The sequence below is a fragment of the Rutilus rutilus genome (assembly GCF_951802725.1).
Source record: "Rutilus rutilus genome assembly, chromosome: 23".
NCBI classification, from domain to species: domain Eukaryota; kingdom Metazoa; phylum Chordata; class Actinopteri; order Cypriniformes; family Leuciscidae; genus Rutilus; species Rutilus rutilus.
Window position 1 is genome coordinate 125,001 of NC_140233.1, and position 12,500 is coordinate 137,500.

Genomic DNA, 12,500 nt, shown 5'->3' on the forward strand with positions numbered 1-12,500 from the left:
TGGCTATGATTAAACCGCTTGTTAAAAAACTGCAACTTGATCCTACAGAATTAGTCAATTACAGGCCGATCTCGAATCTACCTTTTCTGTCAAAGATACTAGAAAAGGCGGTATCTTCACAACTGTGTTCCTTTTTACAAAGAAATGATATCTGGAGGATTTCCAGTCAGGATTTAGACCGTACCATAGTACTGAGACTGCTCTCATTAGACTCACACATGATTTGCTCTTATCATCTGATCGTGGTTGTATCTCTCTATTAGTGTTACTCGATCTTAGTGCTGCATTTGATACTATTGACCACAACATTCTTTTAAATAGACTCGAAAATTATGTTATTAAATCATATCTGACCGTTATCAGTTTGTAGCAGAATATGAAGAGATGTCTCATCGATCACAAGTTCAGTATGGCGTACCACAAGGCTCAGTACTAGGACCGCTGCTGTTCACTCTGTACATGCTACTATTAGGAGATATCATTAGGAAACATGGCATTAGCTTTCACTGTTATGCTGATGATACTCAGCACTATATTTCTCCATGCTCGACGAAACTTACCAATTTACAAAATTAGGAATGCATAGCGGATATAAAAAAACTGGATGATTAGTAATTTCCTACTTAATTCTGAAAAAACAGAGATTCTAATTATTGGACAAAAAACTTCCTCACGTAATAACCTAGAATACTGTCTAACACTTGATGGCTGCTCTGTTAAGTCTTCGTCGTCGGTTAGGAACCTGGGTGTGTGTGTGTGTGTGTGTGTGTGTGTGCTCTTTGATACCAATCTTTCATTTGAAAGTCACGTGTCTAGTATCTGTAAAACCGCATTTTTCCATCTTAAAAATATATCTAAATTACGCCATATGCTCTCATTGACAAATGCGGAACAATTAGTAGTCCATGCGTTCATAACCTCAAGGCTAGATTACTGTAATGCTCTACTGGGTGGTTGCCCTGCACGCTTAATAAACAAACTACAGCTGGTCCAAAACGCAGCAGCTCGAGTTCTTACCAGAACCAGGAAGTATGACCATATTAGCCCGGTTCTGTCAACACTGCATTGGCTCCCTATTAAACATCGTATACATTTTAAAATATTGCTGATTACTTACAAAGCACTAAATGGTTTAGCTCCGCAGTGCTTGAGCGAGCTCTTAACGCATTATAGTCCTTCACGTCTATTGTGATCTCAAAATTCGACTTCACGTATTTGAAGTTTACACGGAGATGATTACGTTTTTCAAAAATGTTCAAGGCTTGCGTTCTCAAGCTTCAAACACTGTTGTTGTGCGAATGAACGCCCGGAGCACGTTGAGGGTTTTCTGTTAGAACGGTGTGTGTTAGCGGCCCCTGAGTTAATAACTAATGATCTTTGCAACGGAAGTGAATCGATCAAAACTAACTTTATCTGGACAATAACTTTATTCTAGAGCTGCTGTAAAGCCTAAACAATCTCTGTTACTTTCATTTCCTATTATCACTGTAAAGCTGCTTTTAAACAATATATATTGTTAAAAGCGCTATATAAATTAAGGTGACTTGAGTTTTGTGTGTGTGTGTGCAGATGGAGTCCATCAGACACTCTGCTCAGGCTGATGGAGACTCGGGCTGGTTCGGGGTCAGGGTGCGGGTTCAGGGCGTCTCCGGCCGGCCGTGTGTGGTTCTGAACACCCAGAGGAACCCGGACTCTCCGGACTCTCCGGACTATCCTGACGTGTTCCCGATGGAGCCATGGCAGCAGGAGTGTGTGTCCAGTATGAGCGGCGGGGCTTCCAGCACTCAAACTCCACCGGATTATTCCAGATCTCTGAGATCCTTCCGGCACCCGTGGGCTCAGCAGAACCAGAGGAACCCGGAGACCCTCCGCTGGTGCAGCAGCCCGAACTCGCCCGTGGTGGTGAAGAGAGCCCGAATCCCGGTGCCAGGAGCAGGATTCCCGGGTCCGGTGGTGGAGAGCGTTCCCTGCCGGCCGTCACACATCATCAGCAGGGTGTGTGTCCCTCAGGAGCAGAACCCCAGCGGATCCCCTCGGCCCGGGAGAGCCCGTCACCACAGCAGAACCACTCCCGAGGAGAAGAGGCGCTCCAGGAGCCTGGAGACCAGATCCACACGCTCAGGGACTCCAGCTGCCGGGGTCACAGGGGTCAGCTCTACATCTGCAGGGGTCACAGAGGTCACAGAGGTCAACTCTACATCTGCAGGAGTCACAGGGGTCACAGAGGTCACAGGGGTCGGCTCTACATCTGCATGGTCAGAGGTCAAAGAAGAGACGGAGAGAACGGCTCAGGTAGAGACAACAAACTGTTCAAATGAGTTGCTCTCTGCATGTGTGTGATTCAGTGGAACGAGTCTTTTGTGTGATGGTCCTGTGTATGTGTGTGTGTGTGTGTGTGTGTGTCTGTCTGTGTGTGAGAGAGTGTGTGTGTGTCTATGTGTGAGAGAGTTTGTGTGTGTCTGTCTGTGTGTGTGTGTCTGTGTGTTTGTGTGTGTGTGTGTGTGTGTGTCTGTGTGTCTGTCTGTGTGTGAGAGAGTGTGTGTGTGTCTATGTGTGAGAGAGTTTGTGTGTGTCTGTCTGTGTGTGTGTGTCTGTGTGTTTGTGTGTGTGTGTGTCTGTGTTTGTGTCTGTGTGTGTGTGTGTGTGTGTGTGTGATGGTCTGCTCCTGTTTGTGTGTGTGTGTGTGTGTGTGTGTGATGGTCTGCTCCTGTTGTGTGTGTGTGTGTGTGTGTGTGTGTGTGTGTGTGTGTGTGTGTGTGTGTGTGAGAGAGTGTGTGTGTGTCTATGTGTGAGAGAGTGTGTGTGTGTCTGTCTGTGTGTGAGAGAGTGTGTGTGTGTCTATGTGTGAGAGAGTGTGTGTGTGTCTGTCTGTGTGTGTGTGTGTCTGTGTGTTTGTGTGTGTGTGTGTGTGTGTCTGTGTTTGTGTCTGTGTGTGTGTGTGTGTGTGTGTGTGTGTGTGTGTGTGTGTGTGTGTGTGTGTGTGTGAGAGAGTGTGTGTGTGTCTATGTGTGAGAGAGTTTGTGTGTGTCTGTCTGTGTGTGTGTGTCTGTGTGTTTGTGTGTGTGTGTGTGTGTGTGTGTGTGTGTGTCTGTGTTTGTGTCTGTGTGTGTGTGTGTGTGTGTGTGTGTGTGTGTGTGTGTGTGTGTGTGATGGTCTGCTCCTGTTTGTGTGTGTGTGTGTGTGTGTGTGTGTGTGTGATGGTCTGCTCCTGTTGTGTGTGTGTGTGTGTGTGTGTGTGTGTGTGTGTGTGTGTGTGTGTGTGTGTGTGTGAGAGAGAGTGTGTGTGTGTCTATGTGTGAGAGAGTGTGTGTGTGTCTGTCTGTGTGTGTGTGTCTGTGTGTTTGTGTGTGTGTGTGTGTGTGTGTGTGTGTGTGTGTGTGTCTGTGTTTGTGTCTGTGTGTGTGTGTGTGTGTGTGTGTGTGTGTGTGTGATGGTCTGCTCCTGTTTGTGTGTGTGTGTGTGTGTGTGTGATGGTCTGCTCCTGTTGTGTGTGTGTGTGTGTGTGTGTGTGTGTGTGTGTGTGTGTGTGTGATGGTCTGCTCCTGTTGTGTGTGTCAGGCCACTCCTGATCTTCTAAAGGGACAGCGGGAGCTTCCGGATCATCCCGACGAGGAAACCGTTAAACTGCTGATGGTGAACTACCTTAGAGAAGGGTGAGAACGGGCCGGAGATCCGGTTCAATCAGTGCTGACATCTGTCATAGAAATCATAATGTACCCAGAGCATGAGAATACACTACAGTAGTGCAGGAATATGGTAATTATTAACCCTGTGAGTATGTGTGCGGCTGGTTTCCCTCAGGTCCAGTGAGGATGAAGCGGTTATCAGGCGACAGGTGGAGCTGATGTTCGACCAGATCAACATGCTGAAGTTCAGAGCGCTAGAGGAGGTGAGCCAACATTCACCATGGTAACACACCTTTTATCATACAGTAATACAGTAAATTAAAGCTGCAAGCAGCATTTATCAAGCTATTAAGGCCTTTAAGGTTTTTAAGCACAAAAGCATCAAAAGTTATTAAGTTTTATTTAGCAAGCATGTAACCACTGACAAAATAGATGGAAAACACCATTTACAGCCAATACAGGCAATGTACCATAGGAAATAAATGGTTTTAAAGCTGTTTAACAGTTATAGTGCCACCTATTGTCCGATCTCCATAAAATTTGGCATGCTTGTTAATAATGTTATGTTTTACGAATCCTTACAATCACAATAGGGTTTCAGCCTTACAGTGTGTGTGTGTGTGTGTGTGTGTGTGTTTGTGTGTGTGTGTGTGTGTGTGCGCGTGTGTGTGTGCGTTCGTGCACGTTTGTGTGTGTGTATGTTCACAGTTTGAGTTTGCAGATCCTCTGGAGCAGGTGAAAGATCTCAGGGACAGGAGGGCGGCGCTAGAGAGCCACGTCTGTCACTTACAGCAGCAGCTGCAGGAAACACTGCAGGTGATCTGATCATGTGACTTCGGTCCTCAGCGTTCTGAGGCTCGTCTGACGTCATGCGTGTCTCGTGATCTGATCATGTGACTTCGGTCCTCAGCGTTCTGAGGCTCGTCTGACGTCATGCGTGTCTCGTGATCTGATCATGTGACTTCGGTCCTCAGGGTTCTGAGGCTCGTCTGACGTCATGCGTGTCTCGTGATCTGATCATGTGACTTCGGTCCTCAGCGTTCTGAGGCTCGTCTGACGTCATGCGTGTCTCGTGATCTGATCATGTGACTTTGGTCCTCAGCGGTCTGAGGATCGTCTGACGTCATGCGTGTCTCGTGATCTTATCATGTGACTTCGGTCCTCAGTGTTCTGAGGCTCATCTGACGTCATGCGTGTCTCGTGATCTGATCATCATGCGATCCGATAATGCGTGTCTCTACAGAACCGCCAGAGTCTGCTTGAGGAGAAGGAGGAGAGAGCGGCGGAGCTGGAAAGACTCCAGGAGGCGCTAGAGAGGAGCGAAAAGGAGCAGGTGACGCTGAGACACAAGCTCACTGACATGGAGAAAGAGCTGCAGACGTCACTCGACCAGTGAGAATCAGAACTTTATACAGTACAGATCGTACAGTATACATTTAGTTCAGTGCTGCTGATTCAGTTTAGTAACAGTATCGATGTTGCAGTGTGATCATGTGATTGATTCCGTCATCAGAATCTGTGTGTGTGTGTGTGTTCAGACTCCTCCAGTCCAGGAGGGCGCGTGATCAGTGTCGTTCTGACATGAGAGATCTGCAGCAGCAGCTGTCTGACATCCACGATGAGTTAGACAGCGCCAAGAGCTGCGAGGCCGGAGAGAGAGACGGGCTGCTGCAGGTACGAACCCGTCTGAAGATGCGGGGGAAGAGATGCGGGTGAAGAGATGAGGGTGAAGAGATGCGGGTGAAGAGATGCGGGTGAAGAGATGCGGGTGAAGAGATGCTAGGGAAGAGATGCGGGTGAAGAGATGGGGTTGAAGAGATGCGGGTGATGAAATGCAGGAGATGAGATGCGGGTGAAAAGATGCGGGTGAAGAGATGCGGGCAAGAGATGCGGGTGAAGAGATGCGGGTGAAGAGATGCGGGTGATGAGATGCGGGGGAAGAGATGCGGGGGAAGAGATGCGGGTGATGAGATGCGGGTGAAGAGATGCGGGGGAAGAGATGCGGGTGATGCGATGCGGAAGAAGAGATGCGGGGGAAGAGATGAGGGTGAAGAGATGCGGGTGAAGAGATGCGGGTGAAGAGATGCTAGGGAAGAGATGCGGGTGAAGAGATGGGGTTGAAGAGATGCGGGTGATGAAATGCGGGAGATGAGATGCGGGTGAAGAGATGCGGGCAAGAGATGCGGGTGAAGAGATGCGGGTGATGAGATGCGGGGGAAGAGATGCGGGGGAAGAGATGCGGGTGATGAGATGCGGGTGAAGAGATGCGGGGGAAGAGATGCGGGTGATGCGATGCGGGTGAAGAGATGCGGGTGAAGAGATGCGGGTGATGAGATGCGGGGGAAGAGATGCGGGTGATGAGATGCGGGGGAAGAGATGCGGGTGATGAGATGCGGGGGAAGAGATGCGGGTGATGAGATGCGGGGGAAGAGATGCGGGGGAAGAGATGCGGGGGAAGAGATGCGGGTGAAGAGATGCGGTTGATGAGATGCGGGGGAAGAGATGCGGGTGATGAGATGCGGGTGAAGAGATGCGGGTGATGAGATGCGGGTGAAGAGATGCGGGTGAAGAGATGCGGGTGATAAGATGCGGGTGAAGAGATGCGGGTGAAGAGATGCGGGTGAAGAGATGCTGGGGAAGAGATGCGGGGGAAGAGATGCGGGTGATGCGATGCGGAAGAAGAGATGCGGGGGAAGACATGTGGGGGGGAAGACATGCGGAGGAAGAGATGCTGGGGAAGAGATGCTGGGGAAGAGATGCGGGGGAAGAGATGCGGGTGAAGCGATGCGGAAGAAGAGATGTGGGGGAAGAGATGCGGGTGATGAGATGCGGGTGAAGAGATGCGGGTGATGAGATGCGGGTGAAGAGATGCGGGTGATAAGATGCGGGTGAAGAGATGCGGGTGAAGAGATGCGGGTGAAGAGATGCTGGGGAAGAGATGCGGGGGAAGAGATGCGGGTGATGCGATGCGGAAGAAGAGATGCGGGGGAAGAGATGCGGGGGAAGAGATGCGGGGGAAGAGATGCGGGTGAAGAGATGCGGGGGAAGAGATGCGGGTGAAGCGATGCGGAAGAAGAGATGTGGGGGAAGAGATGCGGGTGATGAGATGCGGGTGAAGAGATGCGGGGGAAGAGATGCGGGTGAAGAGATGCGGTGGGGAAGAGATGCGGGGGGAAGAGATGCGGGTGAAGAGGTGCGGTGGGGAAGAGATGCGGGTGATGAGATGCGGGGGAAGAGATGCGGGTGAAGCGATGCGGGTGAAGAGATGCGGGTGAAGCGATGCGGGTGAAGAGATGCGGGTGAAGAGATGCGGTGGGGAAGAGATGCGGGGGGAAGAGATGCGGGTGAAGAGGTGCGGTGGGGAAGAGATGCGGGTGATGAGATGCGGTGGGGAAGAGATGCGGGTGATGAGATGCGGGTGAAGAGATGCGGGTGAAGAGATGCGGGTGATGAGATGCGGGTGAAGAAATGCGGGTGAAGAGATGCGGTGGGGAAGAGATGCGGGGGGGAAGAGATGCGGGAGGGGAAGAGATGCGGGTGATGAGATGCGGGTGATGAGATGCGGGTGAAGAGATGCGGGTGATAAGATGCGGGTGAAGAGATGCGGGTGAAGAGATGCGGGTGAAGAGATGCTGGGGAAGAGATGCGGGGGAAGAGATGCGGGTGATGCGATGCGGAAGAAGAGATGCGGGGGAAGAGATGAGGGTGAAGAGATGCGGGTGAAGAGATGCGGGTGAAGAGATGCGGGGGAAGAGATGCGGGGGAAGAGATGCGGGGGGGAAGAGATGCGGGGGGGAAGAGATGCGGGGGAAGAGATGAGGGTGAAGAGATGCGGGTGAAGAGATGCGGGGGGGAAGAGATGCGGGGGAAGAGATGAGGGTGAAGAGATGCGGGTGAAGAGATGCGGGTGAAGAGATGCGGGGGAAGAGATGCGGGGGAAGAGATGCGGGGGGGAAGAGATGCGGGGGGGAAGAGATGCGGGGGAAGAGATGCGGGAGAAGAGGTGTGGTGGGGAAGAGATGCGGGGGGGAAGAGATGCGGGTGATGAGATGCGGGGGCAGAGATGCGGGTGAAGAGATGCGGGAGAAGAGGTGCGGTGGGGAAGAGATGCGGGGGAAGAGATGCGGGTGATGAGATGCGGGGGCAGAGATGCGGGTGAAGAGATGCGGGAGAAGAGGTGCGGTGGGGAAGAGATGCGGGTGATGAGATGCGGGGGAAGAGATGCGGGTGAAGCGATGCGGGTGAAGAGATGCGGGTGAAGCGATGCGGGTGAAGAGATGCGGGTGAAGAGATGCGGTGGGGAAGAGATGCGGGGGGAAGAGATGCGGGTGAAGAGGTGCGGTGGGGAAGAGATGCGGGTGATGAGATGCGGGTGAAGAGATGCGGGTGAAGAGATGCGGGGGAAGAGGTGCGGTGGGGAAGAGATGCGGGGGAAGAGATGCGGGAGAAGAGATGCGGGTGAAGAGATGCGGGTGAAGAGGTGCGGTGGGGAAGAGATGCGGGTGATGAGATGCGGGTGAAGAGATGCGGGTGAAGAGATGCGGGTGAAGAGGTGCGGTGGGGAAGAGATGCGGGGGAAGAGATGCGGGAGAAGAGATGCGGGTGAAGAGATGCGGGTGAAGAGATGCTGGAGAAGAGATGCGGGAGAAGAGATGCGGGTGAAGAGATGCGGTGGGGAAGAGATGCGGGTGATGAGATGCGGGGGAAGAGATGCGGTGGGGAAGAGATGCGGGTGAAGAGATGCGGGTGAAGAGATGCTGGGGAAGAGATGCCGGTGAAGAGATGCGGGGGAAGACATGCGGGGGGAAGACATGCGGGGGGAAGACATGCGGGGGGGAAGACATGCGGAGGAAGAGATGCTGGGGAAGAGATGCGGGGGAAGAGATGCGGGTGATGAGATGCGTGTGAAGAGATGCGGGGGAAGAGATGCGGGTGAAGCGATGCGGAAGAAGAGATGTGGGGGAAGAGATGCGGGTGATGAGATGCGGGTGAAGAGATGCAGGGGAAGAGATGCGGGTGAAGAGATGCGGTGGGGAAGAGATGCGGGGGGAAGAGATGCGGGTGAAGAGGTGCGGTGGGGAAGAGATGCGGGTGATGAGATGCGGGGGAAGAGATGCGGGTGAAGCGATGCGGGTGAAGAGATGCGGGTGAAGCGATGCGGGTGAAGAGATGCGGGTGAAGAGATGCGGTGGGGAAGAGATGCGGGGGGAAGAGATGCGGGTGAAGAGGTGCGGTGGGGAAGAGATGCGGGTGATGAGATGCGGGTGAAGAGATGCGGGTGAAGAGATGCGGGTGATGAGATGCGGGTGAAGAAATGCGGGTGAAGAGATGCGGTGGGGAAGAGATGCGGGGGGGAAGAGATGCGGGAGGGGAAGAGATGCGGGAGAAGAGATGCGGGAGAAGAGATGCGGGAGAAGAGATGCTGGAGAAGAGATGCGGGAGAAGAGATGCGGGAGAAGAGATGCGGGAGAAGAGATGCGGGAGGGGAAGAGATGCGGGTGAAGAGGTGCGGTGGGGAAGAGATGCGGGGGGGAAGAGATGCGGGAGGGGAAGAGATGCGGGAGAAGAGATGCGGGGGAAGAGATGCGGGAGGGGAAGAGATGCGGGAGAAGAGATGCGGAGGAAGAGATGCGGGAGAAGAGATGCGGGGGGGAAGAGATGCGGGGGAAGAGATGCGGGGGAAGAGATGCGGGAGGGGAAGAGATGCGGGGGAAGAGATCTTGTCTCAGGAGCTGTGTGTGTTGCGTCTCGTCTCTCAGGAGCTGTGTGTGTTGCGTCTCGTCTCTCAGGAGCTGTGTGTGTGTGTTGCTTCTTGTCTCTCAGGAGCTGTGTGTGTGTGTTGGTTCTTGTCTCTCAGGATCTGTGTGTGTGTGTGTGTGTGTTGCGTCTCGTCTCTCAGGAGCTGTGTGTGCTGCGGGGTGAGTTCCAGGCGCTGCAGCTGCTGCAGGAGGAGCAGGAGCAGGTGTTACGGCGCAGGGAGAGGGAGCTGACGGCCCTGAGAGGAGCTCTGGAGGAGGAGATCTCAGCTCACGCCTCAGACCTGCACACACTGCAGGAGGAGCAGCAGCAGGAGGTTCAGCAGCTGAGGGAGGCCACGGGTCAGGCCAAAGAGGCAAGCAGCTGGAGACACAACACACACTCACTCACACACACACTCACAACAACACACTCTCACAACAATTTTCTTTATTTTTATTTAACACAACACTGTCTACATTCATATTAACTTATTGCTCATAATGTCTCTGTTTATCCTTGTATTGTGTTTTCGTCTTTGTTTTCTTTGTCTTTCTGTTTTACTGTGTGTTGCCTGCATGGAGAAGACCAAATCAAATTCCTAGTATCTGTATACATGGCGAAATAAAGTTGAATTGAAATTGAAAATTGACAACATACTCTCACACCAACACACTCTCACACCAACACATGAAATCACGCCTATACGCTTTTCACACTGCACTTATTATGGTGCTAAACGCCGCTTTTAACCTGGGTAAAGGAATGTTTCACACCTGTAATTTAGAAGAAGGGTTAGCAGCGCTGTTTATGTGAGGGATAATGTACATCCAGCCGGTTGTTATCTCAGAATAAACCCGACAGGGTGATAAGGATCAGGTCTTGCATCAGCCTGAAGGGGGTTTATTCTGAGATAACAACCGGCTGGATGTACATTATCTCGCTAATTACACGGCTACTTGCCACATAAGTAAATAATTAGACACAAAACATGCCCCTTTTCACAAGATGTAGTAGAAATCTATGGTGTCCTCAGAATGTGTCTGTGAAATTTCAGCTCCAAATTTATTCAGCTCCAGATCATTTATTTTAGCTTGTCAAATTTGTTCCTTTTTGGGTGTGAGCAAAAATGTGCCGTTTTTATGTGTGTCCCTTTACATGCAAATGAGCTTTAGCTCCGCCTCCGTTCAGAAGAGGGCGGAGTCTTTACACAAGCTTCAGAAACTCCGGCAATAGCAAAACAGGCCAATCTCACTCATCCAGAATCCCAGAATAACCAGTAGCGAGTGCAGCCTTACGGAGAGACTCAGGAAGAGCTTCTGAATGTTAGTGGAGACATTTGTGTAGTTGTTGTGGAGTTACACTGATCATCTCATCATCACGTTTAACTTCTCCACAAGTGTCCACAGTTCCTGAGGTGTTTATAAGACAGCGGTGACATGTTCTGGTCAATAGTGTTCAGTGCTCGTCTGTGCTCAACCACAGAACAGTTTCAGGCTTTGCTGGATCTTTATCATTGCGTTAGAACTGGTCTCTGTTGTCGCTTGTGGAACCAGATGTCGGCTGGTGTGTGTAAACGTGCAGATTAAGGGCCGGGAATATTATAATAAGATCCTCTTCATACGTCAGAAGGAGAGCAAAATCTGATCGGCTTATTTTTAGACATGCTTGCAGAGAAAGGCTCACCAAAACAAAGTTACTGGGTTTCACTTTTCACGTTTTCTGGGTTGTTATAAGCACTGGGACCCGATTATAGCACTTACACACGGAGAAACTCAGATTTTCATGATATGTCCCCTTTAAGTATTAAGCATTAAGATGAAATAAAAAATGATTTAATGCAGCGCATGTCAGCTGTAACCCTGCTTTCTCGCCTCGATTAACATCTGTCCAGAGTGTGGCGCTGCTGGGCCGGAGGGTTCTGGAGGTGGCGGAGGAGAAAGAAGCCAGTCAGACTCTGATCTCAGACCTGACTCACACTAAAGCAGAGCTCCTGCAGAAGACCAGCGCTCTGGAGGAGCAGATCTCCTCGCTCAACCTCCTCATCCAGCAGAAGGAGGCGCAGGAGACGCAGCTCAGAGAACACGCGGAGCAGCTGATGGTGAGATCAACATGTCAATATACACTGACTGTACTGTGCTTATCGATGAGGAGGAGGAATGTACAAACATCCCAACACCAACCTGTTAGTGACCATTCAGTGCTCAATCGAGCATGTTGACCATGATCCTCTGTAAGATCATGAGCTGATTCAGCTGAGCGACTCGTGACTCAGTTAAAACGGCCTGAATGAAGCTTCTCTGGATGAGCTGATTCAGCTGAGCGACTCGTGACTCAGTTGAAACGGCCTGAATGAAGCTTCTCTGGATGAGCTGATTCAGCTGAGCAAGTCGTGACTCAGTTGAAACGCCCGAATGAAGCTTCTCTGGATGAGCTGATTCAGCTGAGCGAGTCGTGACTCAGTTGAAACGGCCTGAATGAAGCTTCTCTGGTTGAGCTGATTCAGCTGAGCGAGTCGTGACTCAGTTGAAACGCCTGAATGAAGCTTCTCTGGATGAGCTGATTCATCTGAGCGACTCGTGACTCAGTTAAAACGGCCTGAATGAAGCTTCTCTGGATGAGCTGATTCAGCTGAGCGACTCGTGACTCAGTTGAAACGGCCTGAATGAAGCTTCTCTGGATGAGCTGATTCAGCTGAGCGAGTCCTGACTCAGTTGAAACGCCCGAATGAAGCTTCTCTGGATGAGCTGATTCAGCTTAGCGACTCGTGACTCAGTTGAAACGGCCTGAATGAAGCTTCTCTGGATGAGCTGATTCAGCTTAGCGACTCGTGACTCAGTTGAAACGCCCGAATGAAGCTTCTCTGGATGAGCTGATTCAGCTGAGCGAGTCGTGACTCAGTTGAAACACCCGAATGAAGCTTCTCTGGAAGAACTGATTCAGCTGAGCGAGTCGTGACTCAGTTGAAATGCCTGAATGAAGCTTCTCTGGATGAGCTGATTCAGCTGAGCGAGTCGTGACTCAGTTGAAACGCCCGAATGAAGCTTCTCTGGATGAACTGATTCAGCTGAGCGAGTCGTGACTCAGTTGAAACGCCTGAATGAAGCTTCTCTGGATGAGCTGATTCAGCTGAGCGAG

The 12,500-nt window shown here is 51.3% G+C and overlaps 1 protein-coding gene across 2 annotated transcripts in view; it reads left to right on the forward strand.

The window, feature by feature from the left end:
• Positions 1-12,500, forward strand: part of LOC311282477 (cingulin-like protein 1) — a 31,067-nt gene that overhangs the window by 1,237 nt on the left and 17,330 nt on the right. For both annotated transcript variants that reach the window (XM_084396272.1, XM_084396273.1), the window contains exons 2-9: positions 1,570-2,292; positions 3,559-3,653; positions 3,802-3,889; positions 4,335-4,442; positions 4,870-5,018; positions 5,165-5,300; positions 9,526-9,738; positions 11,257-11,463. In XM_084396272.1, coding sequence (XP_084252398.1) covers positions 1,570-2,292; positions 3,559-3,653; positions 3,802-3,889; positions 4,335-4,442; positions 4,870-5,018; positions 5,165-5,300; positions 9,526-9,738; positions 11,257-11,463 — 1,719 coding nt within the window. The remainder of the gene's footprint in view (positions 1-1,569; positions 2,293-3,558; positions 3,654-3,801; positions 3,890-4,334; positions 4,443-4,869; positions 5,019-5,164; positions 5,301-9,525; positions 9,739-11,256; positions 11,464-12,500) is intronic.